General features: G+C 40.9%; 1 protein-coding gene across 1 annotated transcript in view; it reads right to left on the bottom strand.

The window, feature by feature from the left end:
- Nucleotides 1-5,992: 5,992 nt before the first annotated feature.
- Nucleotides 5,993-23,692, bottom strand: part of LOC140734706 (sortilin-like) — a 136,139-nt gene continuing 118,439 nt past the window's right edge. The window contains exons 18-21 of the mRNA XM_073059042.1: nt 22,243-22,348; nt 19,478-19,581; nt 18,351-18,468; nt 5,993-10,064 (exon numbers count right to left, since the gene is read on the bottom strand). Of these exons, the coding sequence (XP_072915143.1) occupies nt 10,050-10,064; nt 18,351-18,468; nt 19,478-19,581; nt 22,243-22,348 (343 nt within the window). The 3' untranslated portion in view covers nt 5,993-10,049. The remainder of the gene's footprint in view (nt 10,065-18,350; nt 18,469-19,477; nt 19,582-22,242; nt 22,349-23,692) is intronic.

Below are 23,692 nucleotides of genomic sequence, written 5' to 3' on the forward strand. Positions count from 1 at the left end.
GAAAAGGACAGGGGCATAAACCTGAATAAGAAGGTGGGGGAGTGGAAGAGTACAAGCTGGATAGGTGAGGGGGAAGGAGAATGGTTGGGGGAGGGTGAATTAAGAAGCTGTAAGGGGATAGGCAGAAAAAGTAAAGGGCTGAAGACGGAGGAATATGATAGGAGATAACAGATGGAAGGAGGAGGGGCACCAGAGGGAGATGATAGGTGAGGAGAAGAGAAGGGTTGAGAGTGGAACCAGAATGAGCAATGGAAAAGAGAGAGGGGGAAGGGGTAAAATTACCAGTTTAGAAAACTCAATGTTAATTGTAATTAACAAGAAGTAGGTTTTCAAAGCTTGCAGAGGGATTTAGACCAGTTAGGAGAGTGGGCTGAGAGATGGCAAATGGAGTTTAATGCTGATAAGTGCGAGGTGCTACATTTTGGTAGGACTAATCAAAATAGGACATACATGGTAAATGGTAGGGCATTGAGTAATGCAGTAGAACAGAGTAATCTATGAATAATGGTGTATAGTTCCCTGAAGGTGGAATTTCATGTGGATAGGGTGGTGAAGAAAGCTTTTGGTATGCTGGCCTTTATAAATCAGAGCATTGAGTATAGGAGTTGGGATGTAATGTTAAAATTGTACAAGGCATTGGTGAGGCCAAATTTGAAGTATTGTGTACAGTTCTGGTCACTGAATTATAGGAAAGATGTCAACAAAATAGAGAGAGTACAGAGGAGATTTACTAGAATGTTGCCTGGATTTCAGCACCTAAGTTACAGAGAAAGGTTGAACAAGTTAGGTCTTTATTCTTTGGAGCGTAGAAGGTTGAGGGGGGACTTGATAGAGGTATTTAAAATTATGAGGGGGATAAATAGAGTTGACGTGGATAGGCTTTTTCCATCGAGAGTAGGGGAGATTCAAACAAGAGGACATGAGTTGAGAGTTAAGGGGCAAAAGTTTAGGGGTAACACGAGAGGGAACTTCTTTACTCAGAGAGTGGTAGATGTGTGGAACGAGCTTCCAGTAGAAGTGGTAGGGGCAGGTTCGATTTTTGTCATTTAAAAAAAAAATTGGATAGGTATATGGACAGGAAAGGAATGGAGGGTTATGGGCTGAGTGCAGGTAGGTGGGACTAGGTGAAAGTAAGCATTCGGCATGGACTAGAAGGGCCGAGATGGCCTGTTTCTGTGCTGCAGTTGTTATATGGTTATATGGTCATAAGTAATTGAAGACCACTTTTAAAATTCTACAATGAGATCAAGCAAGATTTACTTGAAATCCATGCAGTCAGAATGACTTTAGGTTATGAAATGCCTATATGTATTTGGAATGGGTGTTCACTAAATACACCAGTCCCATAAGTGAGCCTAAACTAGTTCAGGAACTGCACGATTTCTGTATGTGGCCACCACTCTGTGTTCATTCCACTGGTATAAAAATTGACATAATTGACACAATGAGCATGTACACCTGATTTGCACAACCAACGTTAACATGGAATATTGTCATCAACCAACCGAGCCTTTGTTAGATTTGATGCCCAAAAGATGACACATTGATAGAAGCTTTGAAGGAGATGGCTTCAGATACTGGATGCCCTGGTTACCATCTCTCAAGTTTCTGTAAATTGTAGAATTTGTGGACTGGATAACAGCAAACGTGACTTTTCTATTTGGGAAAGAATGGAGATAGAAAACAGGCCCGTTAGCTTAACATTTGTGGTAGATAAATTAACGGAATGCAAAACAAAGGATGCAATTATGGAACACCTTGGAAAAATAATAGGAGTGAAACAGAGCCAACATAGATTTATGAAGGGGAAATCATACTTGACTAAGTTGTTGGAGTTCTTTGAGATTGCATTTCCAGGTGTTCAGAAAGGTTGGTTAACATGTTTATAGAGTATGGAAATAGGTGTAATGTACTGACATGGATTGAGAATTGGCTATTGGGCAGAAAGCAGATAGTGGGAATAATCAGCACCTTTACAGATTGACAGGCTGGACTGGTGCCTGGGTTATTTGCAAATGATATCAATGATTTGTTTAAGGGTAAGAACAGTGATAAAGAATCATATAGTATGGAAACAGGCAATTTGTCTTAACTTGTTCTTTGCTAGTCAAGCTGTGAGAACAGATGAAGGTGTAGAGAGTCTTCAAAGAATATAGTTAAGCTGAGGGTGTAGGTAAGACCATGGCAGATGGAACGTAATGTGTAAAGATGAGAGATAAGCCACTTTGGTGGAGAGTATCTATTAAATGGTGAAAGATTGGGCTGTGATAATGTTCAGTAAAGTCTAAATGTGCTTTTAGTCACTGAAATCCAACATATAGGTATGATAGGAGATTAAGTGTCTGGGAATTTATTCTTTAGCCTGGGAGGAAATTTTATAGAAACTTACAAATTCTGAAAGGGCTGGGTAGGCTAGAAGCAAGGACGATGTTTTCCCTGACTAACAACTGCTAAGCACAGCTCAAACATCATTGATTAATTCACAGATGAAATCACTGTTGGTAAAATCTCAGATGGCTGGCTGAGTCTACAACCCTCTACAGGGGTGAGATAGGCTGATTGAGTGGCATCATAATAACAACCTTGCACTCAACATCACAAGACCAAGGAAACGATTGTGGACTTCAGGAAGGGTTAGTCAGGCGAACATATCCTAGTTGAGGGGTCAGCAGTGGAAAGGTTAGCAACTTTAAGTTCCTGGGCATCATCATCCCAGCGGATCAGTCCTGGGCCCAACTCATTGATGCAATCACAAAGAAGGCACGCCAGCGGCTCTACTCCATCAGGAGTTTGAGGAGATTTGGTATGTCACCACAGATACTTGCTAATTTCTGTAGATGTACAGTGGAGAACACCTGCCTGGTCACATCAGAGCCTGGTGTGGAGGCTCCAATGCACAGGGTCACAAGAGGGTGTGGAGCAGGGGTTCCCAACCTTTGGTATGCCATGGATCTCCACCATTAACCGAGGGGTCTGTGGACCCCTCATGTAGAGAGGGTCGTGGATTCAGCCAGCTCAACTACAGGCACAAACTTACCAGCTATCAAGAACATCTTCAAGAGGAAATGCCTCAAAAAGGCAACATCCATCATCAAGGACCCTCACCTTTCGGGGTGTGCCCTCTTTGTGTTATTACCATCGCGGAGGAGGTACAGAAGCCCGAAGACACACACTCAACAATTCAGGAAAAGTTACTTTTCCTCTGATAGAAGATTTCTGTACGATCCATGAACCCAATCAACCGCATTATTCCTTTTCATTTTGCACTATTTATTTTGTCATTTTTAGTAATTTTACATCTTTGCATTGTAGTGCTGCCACAAAGCAACATATTTCATGTTATATAAGACAGTGATAATAAACCTGATTCTGATTCTGAGAACAGTTTGAGAATAACGAAAAGGCCAACTTGGACTGAGATACTGTAAATCAAGATTTCTTCAACCTAGGGAAGATGGACTTTTGAATTCTCTACCCCAGCAGTTGTGTAAGCTCAGCTGAAAATGCTAAAAACAAACCCAATGATTTAAAAACCATAGAAGCATAGAACACTACAGCACAGTACAGGCCCTTCAGCCCTCCATGTTGTGCTGACCCATATAATCTTTAAAAAAAAGTACTAAACCCACACTACCCCATAACCCTCCATTTTTCTTTCATCCATGTGCCTATCCAAGAGGCTCTTAAATACCCCTAATGTTTTAGCCTCCACCACCATCCCTGGCAAGTCATTCCAGGCACTCACAACTCTCTGTGTAAAAAACTTACCCGTGATGTCTCCCCTAAATTTCCCTCCCTTAATTTTGTACATATGCCCTCTGGTGTTTGCTATTGGTGCCCTGGGAAACAGCTACTGACTATCCACCCTATCCATGCCTCTCATAATCTTGTAGACCTCTATCAAGTCCCCTCTCATACTTCTACGCTCCAAAGAGAAAAGTCCCAGCTCTGCTAACCTTGCTTCATATGACTTGTTCTCCAAACCAGGCAACATCCTGGTAAATCTCCTCTGCACCCTCTCCATAATTTCCACATCCTTCCTATAATGAGGTGACCAGAATTGAACACAATACTCTAAGTGCAGTCTCACCAGAGATTTGTAGAGTTGCAACATGACCTCTCTACTGGACCTCTCTCCCACAATCTGTGTAGATTGGTGATAACATATCCCCCTCCATGACAATCAACACTGGTGCACCTCAGGGGTGTGTGCTTAGCTCACTGCTCTACTCTCTATATACACATGACTGCGTGGCTAGGCATAGCTCAAATTTGCTGACGATAGAATTTCAAGTTGTGACGGAGGGCGTGCAGGACTGAGATATGCCAAATAGTGGAGTGGTGCCGCAGCAACAACCTGGCACTCAACGTCAGTAAGACAAAAGAGCTGATTTTGGACTTCCAAAAGGGTAAGATGAAGGAACACTTATAAGTATCACGAATAAAGCAGATGAGCTTAGAGTGTGGATCAGCACTTGGAGCTATGATGTTGTGGCCATTACAGAGACTTGGAATGGCTACTTCAAGTGCCAGGCTTTAGATGTTTCAGAAAGGACAGGGAGGGAGGCAAAAGAGGTGGGGGAGTGGCACTGTTGATCAGAGATAGTGTCACGGCTGCAGAAAAGGAGAAAGTCATGGAGTGGTTGTCTATGGAGTCTCTGTGGGTGGAAGTTCCTAACCAGAACTTGAATTTGGAGAAGGAAGGCTGAGAATTGGAGCGGGAGTGCGGCGGGAGCCATTTTGATTTTTTCTTCTTCTCATCGGAGTTAAGAGAGGCAGGACTGCGCAGGCATGTGACATCGGGCAGGGAAGCAGGGAAGATTTAAAAAGAACACAGCCTTATACAGCAGGCAGCGTCGTTTTGCAGGCAGTGGAGAGAGCTGGGAGCAGAGTGAAAACTTAAGGGCTTGGGCTCAACGGGCTTAGGCGGAAGCGGGTGAGGCAAGGTAGGTTTAGGTTTCCGTTTTTCCTGTTATTTGAGGAAAGGGGAAGTATGAGTGTGAGGGCAGCTTGTTCTCGGTGTTGGATGTGGGAGGTCCTGGAGTCTCCTAGCCTCCCGGACATCCACATCTGTGCCAGGTGCGCCGAGCTGCAGCTCCTGAGGGACCGTGTTAGGGAACTGGAGCTGCAGCTCGATGACCTTCGTCTGGTCAGGGAGAGTGAGGAGTTGATAGAGAGGAGTTACAGGCAGGTGGTCACACCGAGGCCACAGTTAGGAGGGCGAAGGGGAAGAGTCAGGTACTAGAGAGTGGCTCTACACCTTGACAATAAGTACTCCTGTTTGGGTACTGTTGGGGGGACAGCCAGCCTACCTGGGGCAAGCAACAGTGGCCGTGCCTCTGGCACAGAGTCCGACCCTGTAGCTCAGAAGGGTAGGGAAAGGAAGAGGAAGGCTGTAGTGTCACCAACATTGAGACCATCATTGTACCTGCTACATCCCTCCCTTTAGTTCCATATCATCTTCTAAGAAACCCTCCTGTCCAAGCCCTAAACTCACATTTATCACCTTTGTTTCTTTTCTCCCTTCAACCAGAACTGCATTTTAAGGAAATCAAAGGATATGGGCATATTGCAGGAAAGAAGCGCTGAGGTAAGGAGTTGCCATTCCACAATTAATCATTATGTGAGTGGTAAACATTGTCCTGGGATACCGGGCAGCTGGATGGAGGTGGTATCAGTGTGAGGATGGAGAGGGAAAGGGTGGTGGGGAGTTGTGTGAAATGGGAAACCTCCCCATTTTTGTTAAGTACATCGAGGGATCCTTAAAGCCTAGTTTGTGTGACAACTCTGATAATACACCACTGCATCAGGGTAACACTCCCGAACATGTTCACAAATCTGTGGAAGAGCTTTGAACCCACAACCCCTGGATTCTGAGGTGAAGGTGCTATGACTAAACCATAGCTGTGAAGGGAGACAAACCAGATTTATTTGTTAAGGTGAATATTTTCATACTCTGTGAACAGTCAGTGCAATGATACTTATGCATAAGTAATTAATAAAGCACAATTTATTCAGCAGTTGCAAGACCAATATTTACCTATTTGACAACTGACAAAGAAAACCAGTTTAGCTTGAACACACAGTACAAATACCATGTCCAATTATTTCAGAAATTATAAAAGTTCACAGCATTAATATTTTTAGAATGGGAAGTGCTTCATTATCTTATGATTGATGGCTGTTGGTAGAGGGAAGAAAATGCAATTGACAGTCTCTCAAACATACTCAGCTTTTGAGGTAAACGCCAGGCCCATTTTGCATGCACTTTAGGATACTTCTCATTCAAATGCCTTTCCCTCTTTGCCATTGCTTAACTGATACTATGTATGGAAATACACAGGCACTGTCAAAAGAGTTTTGCCACAGTTGCAGCATGTGGCACAAGATGAGACTCTAACAAACTTCCCCCTCCAATGTGACTGAAGAACTTTGTTTTGTGAAGAACAACTTAATTTGTAAATTCAGTTAACTGGAATTAAATACAATATTTTATTCTGCTATAAAACTTTTTTTTAATAAAATTGGATTATCCTTTCTAGATAATTTCCCTGTCAGAGAATATTTAAAAATATATCTTCTATGAAATCTATTATAAAGATAGAAATAACATCACTACAATAATCTTTAAGATCTAAGATGTGTGCAGACCTTCTCTGCTGTTGTCCTTAGAATTCAGAGTTGGGCCTACAATCATGTTGCATTACATTTGATTAAAAAAAAGGTACTTCCCTCACTCATAAGAGCCAAACTTAAAACAAAATCTTGCTTGGCGATTTGAGGTGGCCCACTTCAGCTGTGTTTTGGTTTGCTTCCCTTTAATCTTGGGACTTATTTCTTTCAACAGATGGGGGGGGGGTGTGGGAGTGCACAGGCAGCTCTGAAAGCAAGAAAAGTGCCTTATTTCTCGTTCATTTCATGATTGATGCAGGGTATTATTTATTTTCTCATCAGTTGGGCTACATCAGTGAGAAGAGAGACTGAGTTAATGTTCCAGGTCAGATGTCCTTCGTCAGTATGGGGAAGGAGACAAAAGCAGCTTGTTAAGGAGAGTGAAGGAGGGGAAATGTCTCTTATAGGGGAGAACAGTAGTGTAGATAAGCTGTAATCAAGTCAATTAGTAAAGAAATAGTTAGCCAGAGAAAACAAAGAACGTAGGAGTTGCAAAACACAGAACAGGAAGGCAATTCTCCAACTTCAGATAACTTAATTACTCTTGACTGTATCATTCATCCATCTGTAATATTAGCTCAATTATGTTTATTCCCCCCACACACACCTTTTTTCCTTTCTTTTCTCTGGGAGTGAAGCACATGCTCAGCCTAATCTGCTTTGCATTTCACAACTGCCTGGTTTACTCTATTAGAGATATCATCTCCACTATCGTCTTTCACCTGAAACATTGAATCTGTTTCTCTTCCCATAGAAGCAGTCTAATTGACTTGCAGGAGCCTGACATTATCAGCAACCTAACATTATTGGTTATTTTTATGTAAAAACTTCAAAACTTTTTAATTTGAAAAGTCAAAATGGTTTGTAGGGCAAAGCTATTTTTCCAAAGCAGCAATTGTTAATAGTTTTTCATTCATGCCCATGAATCAGAGTGAGATAGCATGGAAACAGATCCTCAGCCTACCAAGTCCACACCAACCATCGTACAGCTATTTATACTATCCCTTTTGTACTCTCCCAGTCTTCTCATAACCACTCTCCTACATGCTAGGAGCAATTTAATCGTGGCCATTTACCGACCAACCCACAACTTTAAGATATGGTAGGAAAGTCACGCAGTCATACGGGACAATGTGCAAGCCTCACATAGATGGCACCCAAAGTCAGGATTGAACCTGGGTTTCTGGTACTGTGCCACCAGTTCAAGAGTGAATTACCACATTCCCGGTGGTGGACACGTTATCTGACTCTCAGGTTCAGGAGAATGTGTTTTGCAGGATGACTTTTTGTTGGTCAGATTGCTCCCGATTCATTTAGTTCTTATTTTTAACATTTCATTTAGAAAGCCATCTGAAAACGAGAGGCTTGTCCACTGAAGTGTTCAAATAGATGTAGTTGAGTATCAAAGTGGTTTATCACGGATTGACTGGAGTGTTTAGGAATGTCAAGACATTACTAGGTGTCATCAGACACATTTTTATATAGATCACAATTACAATATTGAATTTCATTAAATAATATTACAAATAATACAAGTCAATGTGCTTTATTATTGGACTGCAATATGCCAACTGTGTCCTTAACCTTGGAGAAAAACAATGGGAAAATATTTAATAGGAGTGAGTCATAATGGTATTGATTGGAATAAAAATTATTTAGAGAGGCTTCCACTCTGGTGAAGGCAATGTCACGGAAAATCCTATTCACACAGAAACCATGACATATGCAAACAGCTTTCCGTTATGTCTCTAGAAGCAAAAGGTGGGATGACAGGGGACAATTCTGAGAAATATTTGAAGCCTTGTGATTTACAGTACCTTTTAATCAAAATAAAATATATGTTTGAATCCTGAGCTGGAATCCCCATTATTTACAAACTATATATTAAGTGACCTCCAAGCTGAGAACCACCTCATAACTAATTTTAAAAAATAGAGTACCATTTTGCATGAGAAGAAAGGATTAACAAAAGGTGGGACTAGAATATAGTATGGAGAAGTTAAATACAGGATGATCATAGACTTAAGAAGAAAAACTCTGAGAATATCAAAGATAAACTGAGCCTGTCAATCTGATCTTAAGGTCCCGTGGGAAGGCTGACAAGTCTCCAATTTGATTCAACTGTTGAAAACCTGAACAAAGTATGGATGACTGTGACATTTCAATTAGATATTCAGTCACTGTATAATGCTATCGTCTAGAACACAGAAACTTGTAGTGATAGTGCTGCCTGTTATATTCCGGGGTACATATGTAAATCCAACAGAAATGAATCTCAGGCAGGATATTTAAAGGACAAGTGATTGGATACTGATTGTTTTGGACCACCACCCCAACAATTATAAGCTCCTATAAATTTCTACTTACAGTAAAATTTGAGTTAAGTAACACAATCACAAAGTACATTCAAGAACCATTTTCCCAAAATTAGATGTAGTTGTTTACAAAAAAAAACAAACATCAATTTCTTTTTAAGGCACACAACACAGTACAGAAAATCTCTGCATTCTTTGGTCACAATTTCAGTGGAAGGTCAGTGGAACATGCACAAATTCTGTATAAAGACTGCTGGAAATACACAATATAATTTCACTGAAGGGTGGTGGGGTGATGATGTTAATCTTCTGACAATATTGTGATAGGACAATATACATGGATTTTTTTTGTTCCTAAATTGCTACTTTTTAAAATAAAAGAGAATTCACTTTTATTGGTTTTATCAAACACATAAAATATTTTTCATTGTAAGTTGAAAGTAATGGGGGGGGGGGATGGATTTTTACATGAACTGCTAGAGTAGAACCTATGGCCCAATGAAATGAAATTTAGATTTGATGAGTTCTGTAGAGAGTAAATGATTCCCTCAATCAGATTAAGACTCAAGCAGTGAAGTCAAACATTTAATTCTGTTTGGCAATTATTCTTTTTCCCACAAAGTTTAAACAATCACTGAATATAGGCAATATCTATTAGGATAAATGTGAGGAGCCACTTTTCAAACATTGCTTCTGTTTTCACTGTGCATTGATTTAGATAGGAACCATTTTGCAACATGAGTTGGTTGTAGGCAAAGCCTTACCACCAATATAGGACTTGCAAAGTTTATCCTGTAAGAAAGATGCCCATTAATTTATAGTAGCTACACGAACATAGTGGCACAGTGAAAAGAACAGTTTCACTTTATTAACAGTGGCACAAAAATATCTTGCTTGCAAAATGGAATGAAAATGTAGGGAAGCTGACTAGCAAGAAGAAAGCACTGTCAAGGGCATCTGGAATTGTTCTTTTTACAAACTGATGACTTATCGAGGCAACGTCCATCTAAAGAGTTGGGTTAGCAAATAGTGGCCACGATACCATTTAGACCAAGTGCCGCCTTAATCAAGAAGATCCTAGAATGGAAAGGATAAAAGATTGATAATAAAGTATATTTATAACAATAAAGTCATTTAACAAGATTCATTAGATAGAAACAAAGGCAAATGGAATCATATTCAGATTACATTTCCTAAGATGTTCAAAAAACAATTATTTTAGCATATTTAAAATCCCATCACCAAGCACTCATGGATCTCTCAGTTAAAGTATCACTTATAGGATAAATAAACAGGCAGTCACAGACTAATGAGAGAAAGAGCATGGAAACAGCTTATTTGACCTACCAAGCTCACATCCACCATTAAGCACGCATTCACACTAATCTTATTTTTAGTCGCTTTTTTTTATATTCGCCCCACATTTGTGTTGACTCCCATCAGATTCTTCCACTCATCTGCACCCTATGCTGCTCGATTAACCCACCAACCCACTCATCTTTATCACCTGGGACCAAACTCACATGGGCATAAGGAGAATCAGAATTAAACAGGATCAGAATGGGAAAACTGCACATACGCATCACACAAGGACAGGAATGAACACTATGAAACTAATTCAGCTTATGGAATACACTTTATGGAACTAATTTTGTGTCTTGTTACTTACTGGTCCAGTATTTGAACACACATTGATAATGCTGTTTAGTCATATCTTATTTCTAGAAGGAACCTATTCAGTTTATTTGTATCCATGCTATGTCTTTGAAAGATCCATCCAATGAATTGTGTTTCTCTGGTCTTTCCCCGGAGCCTTGCATTAGTAAAATAGACCCTGATAACAAAGCAGCATTTCTCTTCCATTAGCTGCTATAATGAGTGTGCTCTCAGTTTAACGATGGACAATGCAAGTGGCAGAAACCAAGGCAGCATCATTTCAATGACTACGTACACAACGCTGGAAGAACTCAGCAGGCCAGGCAGCATCCGTGAGAAAAGAGTAGCCAACGTTTCGGGCTGAGACCCTTCATCAGGAGTCTCGGCCCGAAACGTTGGCTACTCTTTTCTCACGGATGCTGCCTGGCCTGCTGAGTTCTTCCAGTATTGTGTACGTATTCTTTGATCTACAGCATCTGCAGTTGTATTTTTGTGTTATCATTCCAATGACCACGGACAACTCTTCCATTAGCGGCTACGAGTGTGCTCTCAGTTTAACGGGTGGACAATGCAATTGCCAGAAACCAAAACAGCGTCATTCCGGTGATCATAGGTCAGGCAGTTTAACTTTGGAGGTAGGGACAACTATAGAAATAGTAATTTAGTTACTGGTTATCAGGTAGTTGGATTAATGTGGACTGATTATGGAAAGTTCTCAGACTTGCTAAAGGAAAATCTTGTACAAGTAGCTTGAGAAATGCAGATGGTACATGTGTACTTTCAAAGGGTATTTGATGTGTTGCTTCATAGGCTTGACATGAAGATAGAAGCCAACAGGACAGAGGGAGAAGTAGCAATGTGACAGAATATTGTGAAGAAAGTGTGTAGTAATTGACCTTTGGAATGGAGTGAAGTGTATTGTGTTGTTTCCTAAGTTTAGTGCCAGGTCCATTATGAGTTAGACTTGAATATGCTGGGCACAATTTCAGTGTTTGCACATGACAGAAAATGTGGAACCCAGAGAAGCATGATAATAGACTTCAAATGATAGAGACAAGCTAGTGGAAAGGGCAGACATGTGGCAGGTGAAATTTAACTCCAAGAAACATACATCCCAGTAGTAAGATTGAAGAGAGGTAATAGTTTAAGTGAATTAGGGTAATAGAGCTGATGAATTTTAAAATGATAAGAAAGGAGTTTCAACAAGCATTATGCACTAAATTAGGTATAGGAGTATACTTAATAAAGTGGCCACAGGAGTGGAACCTGATATGGGCTTCTGCTGCTGTAGCTTATCCACTTCAAGGTTCGATATGTTGTGTGCTCAGAGACATTCTTCTGCACACCACTATTGTAATGAGTGGTTATTTGAATTACTATCACCTTCCTGTTAGCTTGAACCAGTCTGGCCATTATCCACTGACTTTTCTTATTAGCAAGGCAGTTTTGTCCAGAGAACTGCCACTCACTGGATTTTTTGTTGTTGTTTTTTTACACCATTCTCCGTAAACTCTAGAGACGGCTGTGTGTGAAAATCCCGGGAGATCAGCAGTTGCTGAGATAATCAATTCACTCCGTCAAGCACCAGCAATCATTCCACAGCCTAAGTAACTTAGATCGCATTGCTTCCCCATTCGGATGTTGGCCTGAATAACAAATGAACCACTTGACCATGTCTGCATGCTGCCACATGATTGGCCAATTAGATATTTGTATTAATGAGCAGGTGTCCTAATAAAGTGGTCAGTGAGTGTCATTTAAACAAAGAAGTTAAAAAATGACACTGGCCATCCTCCATGCCTGGATGATTTCACTCTCATATTAAGTTTGTTTATAAGCAACCTAAAAGAACACCATTACAATATCCAGTGGATCAAGGAGTCATTACCTCTTTTAATGCCTACCATCTACGTAGTACAATTTTGCATGCAATTATGGTCACAGAAGATAAACGTGACATGACACTAAAAGAATTTTGGATGGACAACAACATCTATTGAGCTTTGAAATGAAGTAATGTAGGCAAATACTAATGGCATCTGAAAAACAATTACCCTTAATTTTTGTACATTTTCAAAGATCTTGACAGTGAGAAAGATAAACATTCAATTGAGTAAGAAACTTAAACAGGAGATTGAAATTGTGAGGTTATTGCAAATTCACACACAGGATTTATTAAAATAAAGACTAGGTAGAATTAAAATCTCTTTTGATCACAGAGAAAGCTGATCATCACAGTTGAATGCAAGAGGATTACAACTCACCATCACACAGAGGATTTTTTCTTTAAGGAAGCTGCTCGGGCTATATTGGATGAATGAGACCCAATCCTTCACACTAAGATCCATAGGGGCATCATTGATTTGCAAGAAGAAAGCTTATGAAGAGAAGAAAAAGGCCTCTATGCAATCTTCTTTTGAAATCTAATTTAGTAAGGTTCAATGTGGCCAGAGATACATTGCTCAAGATATAGTATGAGACAACAGACAAGCTGACTATTAAATTGCTTGGTTCAAGGAAGCTTGCAAAACAGATGGATAATATTATTTAGCATATCAATAACAATGATGCGTTGGTAGGTTTTATGTGCTCAAGAATGTTAACTTTACAGCCTTACAGCATTAATGGTAGGTAGCCGAAGAACTATGCCTCCAAAATGCTTTAACGCTGCTTGTGTTGAAAGGACATTTGAAGAAATATTATATATATGTGAAGTCACCCAGTGGTAGAAAAAAGGGCATCAATATAGAGAGAAGTTCAGGCTTATTGGGAATTGGTTGAGGAACAGCAAGAAGAAAGATAGTAAGATGGATGAATAGAACCATTCCTCTAGCTTCAGTTTTTGTGATGGGTGACTTGCTCGTTTGCATCATGGTATTTTTTTTAGTTTATAGGAATTGCACCTGTGTTCTTGAAATCCTTTGCATTAAAGAAATGCTTTGTGTTTTAGAAAGGGTTTGAAATTGGGAAATAAACATTTAAGGTAGAAATCCTCTGTCAGTTTTAGATGTGTGGATTCAAATTGTAAATAAATGAACTGTGTTTCAAACTACTTTGTTAGCTGGAAGTATCTTCTCCTTGGTAGGGAGGAGAGACCCACCACTCAAGCAGTTGGTATTGGCAGCTAGAACTTGCCGTGGAGAGTAAACTGGAAGTAAACTATTCTTTGAAAATTGGGTAGTTATAGTTTTATCTCCCTGTAAATGTGAGTATTTGTGGCTATTTATATCAGATAGGCTGAAGATCGTTGTTCAAGTTCAGAACCTTGGCAGTTTTGAATTAATAAAATCAAAGGACTCGTCTGGGATCATATCCTCACTTCTTTCTTTGATAAAATGAATCAATTTCACTGTATCATCCGGCATCAAATGCTGTCTGCGTTCCTCTGTTGTTTGTTGCTTCCTAGCTATCTACGTTGTCGGTGCAGTGCCGTCTGTGACTGATGAGACTAATACAGGAGTAGCAGACTATTTCAAAGGTCGCCTCTATAAATAGTCTCAGCTCTGCAGGAGATGCACTGTTCCTTTCTACAGGCCAGTTTGTCTTCCTCTATTTTCAGGAATCTTTCCTCGCCCGACTTACGGTGTTGTTTCAGGGTGCTTCTCCATCTGGTGCGGTCGGCTGCAAGTTCCTCCCGGGACTCGATATTGATGTCCAGCATCTTCATGTCCCGCTTGCAGACATCATTGTAGCGCATTTGCGGGTGGCCAACATTTCTTTTGCCTGAAGCCAGCACAGGGGATTTTTTTCTGAGATGCAGCCATCCTGCATGTGGCAGAAATGGCCCAGCCAGCCCAGCTTAGGCTGCCTAAGCAAGGTGTACACACTAGGGAGGCTGGCATGAGAGAGAACCTCAACATCGGCTACTCTGTTCCTCCAGGAGATGCCCAAGGTGCAACGAAGGCCCCTTAAGTGGAAGGTGTTGAGCCTCCTCTCTAAATTAGTGTATGTTATCCAGGTCTTGTTGCTGTACAGCACTGTGCTGCAAGCATTGTACACTGCCATTTTTGCTTTGACTGAGAGTTTAGGGTTCTCCCACTCTCATGTGGTGAGGCAAGTAAGAGTTGTTGCAGCCTTCCTGATGTGCTTGTCAATTTCTGTATCCGAGGACAGGTTGTCACTGATGATGGGCCCCAGGTATGTGGACTGATGAGCAACATCCAGTTTGTAGTTATCAATGGTAATGACCTGTGGTGCCTCCATGTCTTGTCCCAAGACATTTGTCTTTTTCAGGCTGATATTCAGACCAAGTTCCTTGCAGGCCTGGGAGAAGTGATCCATCAAGCTCAGAAGGTGCTGCCAAGTGTGGTTGCAACCGCTGCATCATCAACAAACTCTATGTCTCTGATCATAGCCTCGTGCACTTTGCTTTTGGCTCTTAGGCAATGATCTGGTGTGAAGGTTGGTCCCCTCTACTGCAGTACAAGTGTATGCCTCAGGAGAAGGGAAAAGAAGATCCCAAAAACTGTTAGGGTGAGAACACACACTTGCTTAACGCCGCTGCTCTTGTCAAAGGGCTTCTGCACAGTCTCCTTCATGTTATCATGGAAGGATTTGATCAGACTCTGCAGCCTTGGTGGACAGCCTGCCTCAGAGAGGATCTGAAAGAGCCCGTCTCTGCCGACCAAGTCAAATGCCTCAGTGAGCTTCAGTGAGATCAATAAACACAACATAGAGGATCCTCTCAGTTGGCAAACGTTTATACAGGGCTGGGGCAGCATGTTTGGCTTCAATGATGGGTCATCTCATTGTATCTGGCTTCGAACCACTTATTTGTTTTTGAGGTTTTCTTCCAAAGGCTGTGCAGTAGATGGTATTCAGCAGAAGCTCCCATTTCTCTGTGACAGAGTTTCCAGACTGCTGGGTGCTCAGTTCTTTCTCGAAGGACTTAGCAAACTGCTCCAGCAGGTCTGGGTGAGATATCTTGCTGACATAAGTGCAAGGGTTCCCTTCTTGTTTAGCGCGATGGAATTTCTTTGACTGCAGTCTGATCTCGCAACACACCAGTGACTGGTATGTGTCACAGTCTGTACTATGGTAGGGACATGTGAAAAGCACACTGCCGAGGAAGGAGCACTTGATCAGGATCAAGTCCAGCTGGTGCCAGTGTCTGGAGCAAGGGCATCTCCAGGAAACTTTGTGTTGAAACTTGGCCTGGAAATATGAGTTGGTGATAAATAGATTATGATAGGTGCAGAACCTCAGTAGTCACTGTCCCCTTTCATTCATCTTGCCCATGGTGAAGTCAACTAGACAACAGGGCCATGATCTCCACCTATTCTGGAAATGAGGTCACTCAAGAGAACAAGATGTTCCTTGCTGGAGTAGTCCTGATGATGCTGGTGAGATTCTCAGAGGTGAAGCACAGCATGGGAACATACACACCGTCAAGTGTAACTGGACCTTCCGTGGTGTTGAGGCAAAGAGTAGAAGTTGCTCAGATCCATTGCTGCCTGGTTTCAACCTCTTCAATAATGTCTCACTGTAAAGCCGACTCCATGCTCTCTGGGCTCATCAGGGCCCTTCTCTCGCCAATAAAAGGTATAGCCTTTCTCTTTTTGTGTGCCCTGGTAAACCAGATGAGTCTCAAATTGAATTGAGCAATCAGCAAGAATGATCAAGAAACACTGAAGCTGTAAGCATAAGGTTGTTCATTTGACAACAAAATATCATTTAGCATCAGAACCACACCATAGATCACAGCATTATAAATTCCAGCTGTTACATTTCAGCTTAATGAAACTAAATCTTGAAGAAAGGCGTGAGAAGGCACATTTAGGATAATAAAAATATTATGATTGAGTCACAGAGAGAAACAATTCAAATAACTTGTTAGATTTATGTGTTACCATCTACTAATCAAACACTCAGTGACAAGATGCTGGAGTGTTCAAGTTTTAGTACAAAGTACCAAGAGGAATCTTATGAACAAAGGATAAAAACTTAGAAGACACATATATTGCTACAAGAGAATACTGAAAATTTATGTGATTGTGGATGTATTCCAGAAACTGATTCAGTGCAGTCTGAATAAATGACCCAGCTTTCTACTAAACTGAGTTAAGAAGTGGCACCTTCACCAAGTCGAGACGTGGATATAAAGTTCTGATTATAGGGGAGCTGTTTGGGGGAGGCATTCTTGAAAGAAAGAATGCTCAAGAAGGTTGCCCTTATTTCATTTACCTTGGAGACATTCTAGTCCAGCAAGAGCAAGACAAATATTTTCATCCGGGTTCTCCTTCAGTGGTGTAACAAGATGCTTTTGTATGGGAAATTACATTATCCATTGCACACGTGTCACAATGGTGTTTCTTGACTGACCAATGTAAGGAGTCCCTATCAGATTTTCTGAGTGAAATAAAGAAATAAATAGAAATAAACCTTATAGAAACATAGAAAACATACAGCACAATACAGGCCCTTCGGCCCACAAAGCTGTGCTGAACATGTCCGGCCCTTAGAACTACCGAGGCTTTGCCCAGAGCCCTCTATTTTTCCAAGCTCCATATACCTATCCAGGAGTCTTTTAAAACATCCTATTGTTTCCACCTCCACCATCATCACCGGCAGCCCATTCAACACACTCACTACTCAGAGTAAAAAACTTAACCCTGACATCTCCTCTGTACCTACTTCCAAGCACCTTAAAACTATACCCTCTCCTGCTAGCCATTTCAGCCCTGGGGAAAAGCCTCTGACTATCCACACAATCAATGCCTCTCATTATCTTGTACACCTCTCTCAAGTCACTGCTCAACCTCCATCGCTCCAAGGAGAAAAGGCCAAGTTCACTCAACCTATTCTCATAAGGCATGCTCCCCAGTCCAGGCAACATCCTTGTAAATCTCCTCTGCACCCTTTCTATGGGTTCCACGTCCTTCCTATAGTGAGGCGACCAGAACTGAGCACAGTACTCCAAGTGGGGTCTGACCAGGGTCCTATATAGCTGCAACATTACCTCTCGGCTCCTAAACTCAATCCCACAATTGATGAAGGCCAATACACCGTATGCCTTCTTAACCACAGAGTCAACCTGCACAGCAGCTTTGAGTGTCCTATTGACTCAGACCCCAAGATCCCTCTGATCCTCCACACTGCCAAGAGTCTTACCATTAATACTATATTCTATATTAATACTATTTTATGAAAAACATTGAACTCTTTTTGCATAATGTTGACAAAAGCCGTATAATGCAGGTAAACTGCCAAATACTCTAATTTGTAAATATGGCGCAGCTCCCTACTGTCCTGCTTTCACTGTTAGTGGGCCCATCAGCAACAGCAGTTTCACTGTTAGTGGGCCCATCAGCAACAGCAGTTTCACTGTTAGTGGGCCCATCAGCAACAACAGTTTTCTTCTTGCTGATGTTTATGAGGAGTCGCACAAAACTAATCAAATAAAAAGAAACGTATAAATGAAACTGCTGGAATCTCCCACTTTCCTGCAAGGTGTCCAAACATCTAGTATTTTTTTTACATTGTTTAATGAAATTGGGTGAGAGTGAAGTTTATATTTTATTCTTACTTGGCTTGGCTCCTACGGATTTGCACATACTGAGATGAGCTAACTAGTGAGGAGGGAACTCTGAGCTATGAATGCAAAAGACCAATAAACCAAGTCAAATCAAAGAGCCTAAAGAAGTGAAACACAAACACAAAAGAGAAAGAAATTCAACGAACACCTCCACACATTTTGAGGAGACTCACCTCATCAGAATCATCGTGATAAGTTCTTTGTGTGTTTGATCTATTACTATCCAGGCCATCAGCAATACAGACTTCATCGGTGTTGGTTTGCAGAACAGAGTAACGATAAACCAAGGATCTAAGTAAAATAAGAAAACCAGCTATTGAGTAATTTTATACACATTGATTCTAGAAATATGCTACACTAAGACCTGATGTGCTTCAAAATGAAGTAGAAATGAGAAATGTTTGCGTATTTTACTTTACTACAAAGTGGATGGAAAAAGACAATCAGGAAGGTGCTGAAACATACACCTTGTAAATGAGAAAGGTTGGAGGAGAATGGATAGACTGGTTCAAGCCGACAAGAAGGCGACTGTAACTCAAATAGCCATGGGGTGTTGGACTTCCTAACAAACAGACATCAGATAGTCAGGATGCACAACCACTCCACCCTTCCCATCATCCTCAACACAGGTGCCCCCCCCCCCCCCCCCAGGGCTGTGCTGATCCCATTGCTGTACACTCTGCTCACACATGACAGCACAGCCAAGCACCCGAGTAATCACATTGGCAAATTCACTGAAAACAGGACAATGGTGGGGCTCATCACCAACAACAATGAGATGGCCTACAGAGAGGAGGTGGAAGAGCTCGAGGCCTGGTGCCAGGCAAATAACCTCTTCCCTAATGTCAACAAGACAAAGGAGATGGTTATCGACTTCAGGAGAACTCTGACCACCTCATACCCCCCCTTTTCATTGGTGGCACAGCAGTTTCAAACTCCTGGCATGTACATCAGACACAACCTCTCATGGGCCTAGAATACACCCTACAAAGACAAGAAAGCTAATCAATGTCTCTGCTTTCTGAGGAGGGTGAAGAGAGCATCCTATAAAGCTGCATGGTATGGAAACTGCACTGTGGTGATTATACCAGGAGATTCTGCACTCCTAGATTAAGTAATACTGATTACTCAACCAAGAGAGACAAGAGATTTAACTCTTCATTAGTTATGAGGATGCAAACACTTCTACTCACAAAAGGTTATTTCTGAAATACTGCACAACAGAGGGAATTTCAATTATTTTACATTATAGACACCTTAAAGCAAACCTATTCAATCACAGATTTCTACTACTGCTTACCTTCCTCCACAAACATATTTCTTGAATATAAGGACGATGCCTGTTATCATCAGCACTGAAGCTCCCAATACACTCAGAACAATGATGATAGTAGTCTTGGGCATCTGTTAACAAAAGTAACAACATCTGCATTATTCACAAAGGTGAATTTAGTGTAATGAAATAACACAGAAAGAACATACAGTACACTTATAAAGCAACATAAGACTAGAAGACGCTTTCAAAACAGTCCAAAGAACTTGATTCAACCTTTTCTGCGGTATACTTTGTGGCTCATCAGGCCGATGCTTATTCTGGTTTCCGTGGCATGAAGCGACTGAGAGTACGAGACTCACCACCCCCCCCCCGGATAGGACGCCAGTCTATCGCAAGGTTGACTCCCAGCATTTTTTGCCGGTATCCATTTTCAGCTGGGTGGACTGGAGCATTGTGTGGTTAAGTGCCTTGCTCAAGGACACACACGCTGCCTTGGCTGGGGCTTGAACTCACAACCTTCAGGTTGCTTGCCGAACACCCTAACCACTTGGCCACGCAGCACACTTCACCCTATATATATACCTTCATAATTTTATAAACCTGTATAATATCTCCCCTCATTCTCCTGAGCGCCAGAGTATTAAATCATAACCTATTCAACCTTTCCCTATAACACAGGCCCTCAAGACCCAGCAACATCCATGTACTCCTCTGCACTCTTTCAAGCTTATTGATATCTCTCCTGTAGGTAGGTGACCAGAACTGGCCACAATACCCCAAATTCAGTCTCACCAATGTCTTATACAACTTCAACAAAACATCCCAACTCTTGTGTCCACTGCCTTGATTTCAGAAGGCCAATGTGCCAAAAGCTCTCTTTATGACCCTATCGACCTATGATGCCACCTTCAAAGAATTATAGATCTATATTTCCAGGTCTCTCGTTCTACCACACACCTCAGAGTCCTACTATTCACTGTGCAAGTTTGACCCTTGTTTTCCCTTCCAAAGTGCAACTCCTCATACTTGTCTGTATTAAATTCCATCTGGCATCTTTTCAACCCATTTTTTCATCTGATCAAGATCACAGTGCAAGTTTCTCACTGTCTACCCACTACACCTCCAATATTGGTGTCATCCACAAATTTGCTGATCCAGTTTACCACATTTATTATCTAACCCTTAAATATCATAAACTCATAAACACCAATGGACCTAATGAAGAAACAGGAATTTTGCTCTTTCCTTGACTGTATATTTTTTTAATCTTGATTTCTTTTTTTACAGCAGGTTAAGCAAGTAAAATTCCCAGGAAATTTCAGCACAAGCACAATTTTCTGATGGAACATTTCCTTAACTTCTGGCAGAATTTAATGATGATTTAATTGTAGAAAGATCCAGGCATCTGTGTCCAAATATTATTTGGAACTGCAGTCTGTCCTGCATTGTAAACAATGAGACTAGAAGAGGACGTGAGAAGGCCTTGGCAAGTAGGATTAAGGAAAACTTCAAAGCATTCTATTCAAACATGAAGAACAGGAGGATTACTAGAGTAAGGGCAGTAATCAGTGCTAAATGGGGCAAATATGCCCAGATTCAGTGGATATAGGGGAGGTCCTTAATGAATACTTTGCTTCAGTATTCAGCAGTGAGCGAGAGCATAATGAATGTGAGGTTAGAGTAGAGCAAACTAATGTGCTGGAACATGCTGAAGATAATAAAGAGGTAACATTAGGGTAGGTAAGTCCCCAGGGCCAGACAGAATATACCCTAGGTTACTATGGGAAGTGAGGAAAGAGATCGCAAGGGTGTTGTGGATGATATTTGCATCCTCACTGACCATAGGAATGGTAGCAGAGGATGACTTATTTATCTAGTGATAAAGTGCGGAGCAGACCCTTCCAGACCTTTGAGCCATGCTGTCCCAACAACCCGCAACAAGCCCAATTAACCTTAACCTAATCATGGGACAATTTTACAATGACCAACTAACCTACCCATAGAACATTACTGCACAGAAACAGGCCTTTTGACCCTTTTTGGCTGTGCCAAACCATTTTTCAGCCTAGTCCCACTGACCTGCACCCGGCCCATATCCCACCATACACCTCTCATCCATGTACCTGTCCAAGTTTTTCTTAAATGTTAAATGTTAGCCCGCATTTACCACGAGGAAATCTGCAGATGCTGGAAATTCAAACAACAACACACACAAAATGCTGGTGGAACACAGCAGGCCAGGCAGCATCTATAAGGAGAAGCACTGTTGACGTTTCGGGCTGAGACCCTTTGTCAGGACTACTGAAGGGAAAGATAGCAAGAGCTCTTACTATCCTTGTAAACATTCTATATCCATGCTATTACCTTTCCCATAATACCACAGACTTCTATCTTGTTTAGCAGATTCATGTGTGGCACTGTCAAAGTCCTTCTGAAAATCCAAGATTGACTTACCACATTTAACTGCTAACCTGACCTATGCCTTTAAAGACATTGCCCTCATTTCAAACAACTATGGTCAGTGATAAGCTGCTGAAGCTGAAGGAAAGTTTCACCCTTCTATACATTTAGCCATAATTTTCTATGTGCAAAATGCAAAATATAATCCTGTTGTTAAATGTTCTTTATGTGGCATTTTACCCACAATTACCAATGGTCATGGCAGAAGCTATCAGATGTAATGCACAGCCAGCAAACTACTTGAATGTTCCAACCTACCTCTGCTCCAGTGGTCTAAAAGGAAGATAAATAGATGAGTTGTTAAGTTCAGAAACACCCATCTTACTTACAGGATCTTTCACTGACAGAAGTTGTTCACACTTCATGTTTGTCATTTGTTCTGATCGATTAGGCATGAAACCACCTTCACATTTATCCCCTGGAACTTTGCGATACCTTAAAGAGTTTATAGAGGAAACAATTTCATGATATTAATCTCCCATCGTTATCAATTGAGAAATAACTGGGAAATATGTGACGTTTCACAGAGGTAACTTCCTATAAATAAAAGAATCCTTTTTTTAAAATCTGTAGAGGCCAAGTCATTGCATATACTTAAAGCAGTCATTGATAGGTTCTTGATTAGTAAGGGTGTCAAAGGTGATGGGGCGAAGGCAGGAGAATGGAGTTGAGAATGATAATAAATCAGCCATGATGGAATGGCAGAGTAAACTCAATAGGCTGAATGGTCTCATTCTGCTCCTATGTCTTATGGTCTGAAGTATGTGTAATATAGGTTGATGTTCTGGTTTTGCCAATTCCTTGTTCTTCCCAACTAGCAAAGAACTGAGATTTAGAGGGGGAGGACTAACACTGAAGGATGTCCTTCCCAGGGCAGTAACATTTGTATTAATATGAAAAGATATTGGAACAGCTGTAAAGACAGTAGTTTTCCATCACTGGTCTATTTAGGTGTCTTGGAAAAATGAGGCTGCTATTATTGGATTTTATCTTTTAAGTAACTGAAATTTCACGTTGGAGTTAGATTAGAAACCTCATAACACTACAATCTCAAAATATTTGATAAACTAGGTCACTAACATTTAAGGGAAGTATTAAAAAGATGGCAATTAGAGAAGTACATTTTAAGTCATAGCAGACAGGTAATTCCATACTATATATCAATGGAAAACTTGTGTCTTTGGTATCATAAACTTCAAGGAAAACTTTCTGCAAAGGTTGTCTTGATGTCTCTTACAAAATTAAAGTATAATGTTTGTGTTATGGGTCACAGCATCTATTTTGAGGTAACAAATGCGGAGGAAATATCTCCATTTGTTGGCTCAAAATGGAGGAGGTGTGATATCTTATCCTTTAGGCAAGTCAATGACACACAAATCACTCTCGCAAACAAATCAGAAAGAACATACAATCTTTGTTATGAAATTTACTTTTTTTCCTGTTGAAAACAATGAAAGATAGAAATGCACCAAGACTTCACAATCTTATACAGTAATTTACAGGGCCAATTACTTTACCAACATATCTATTTCTGGGATGTGGGAGGAAAGTGGAACCCAGGATGTACTAAAACACTGAGACATTAGGATGTGCACAATGCTGTAAAATTGGGTTCACAATGTGTTTTGACCTTACTATATTAAAACTTATTTGCATACGTGGTCAATAAACTGGTGGGGTGTGCACAAGACAAGCAAAGCAACTTCAGGGATGCTAAGTCTGAGAGAATGGAGTCAAGTGTTTGGTTGCTACATTATGTATGCTTTCTTTAATTTTTCT

The sequence above is a fragment of the Hemitrygon akajei genome, chromosome 10 (assembly GCF_048418815.1).
Source record: "Hemitrygon akajei chromosome 10, sHemAka1.3, whole genome shotgun sequence".
Lineage (NCBI taxonomy): Eukaryota > Metazoa > Chordata > Chondrichthyes > Myliobatiformes > Dasyatidae > Hemitrygon > Hemitrygon akajei.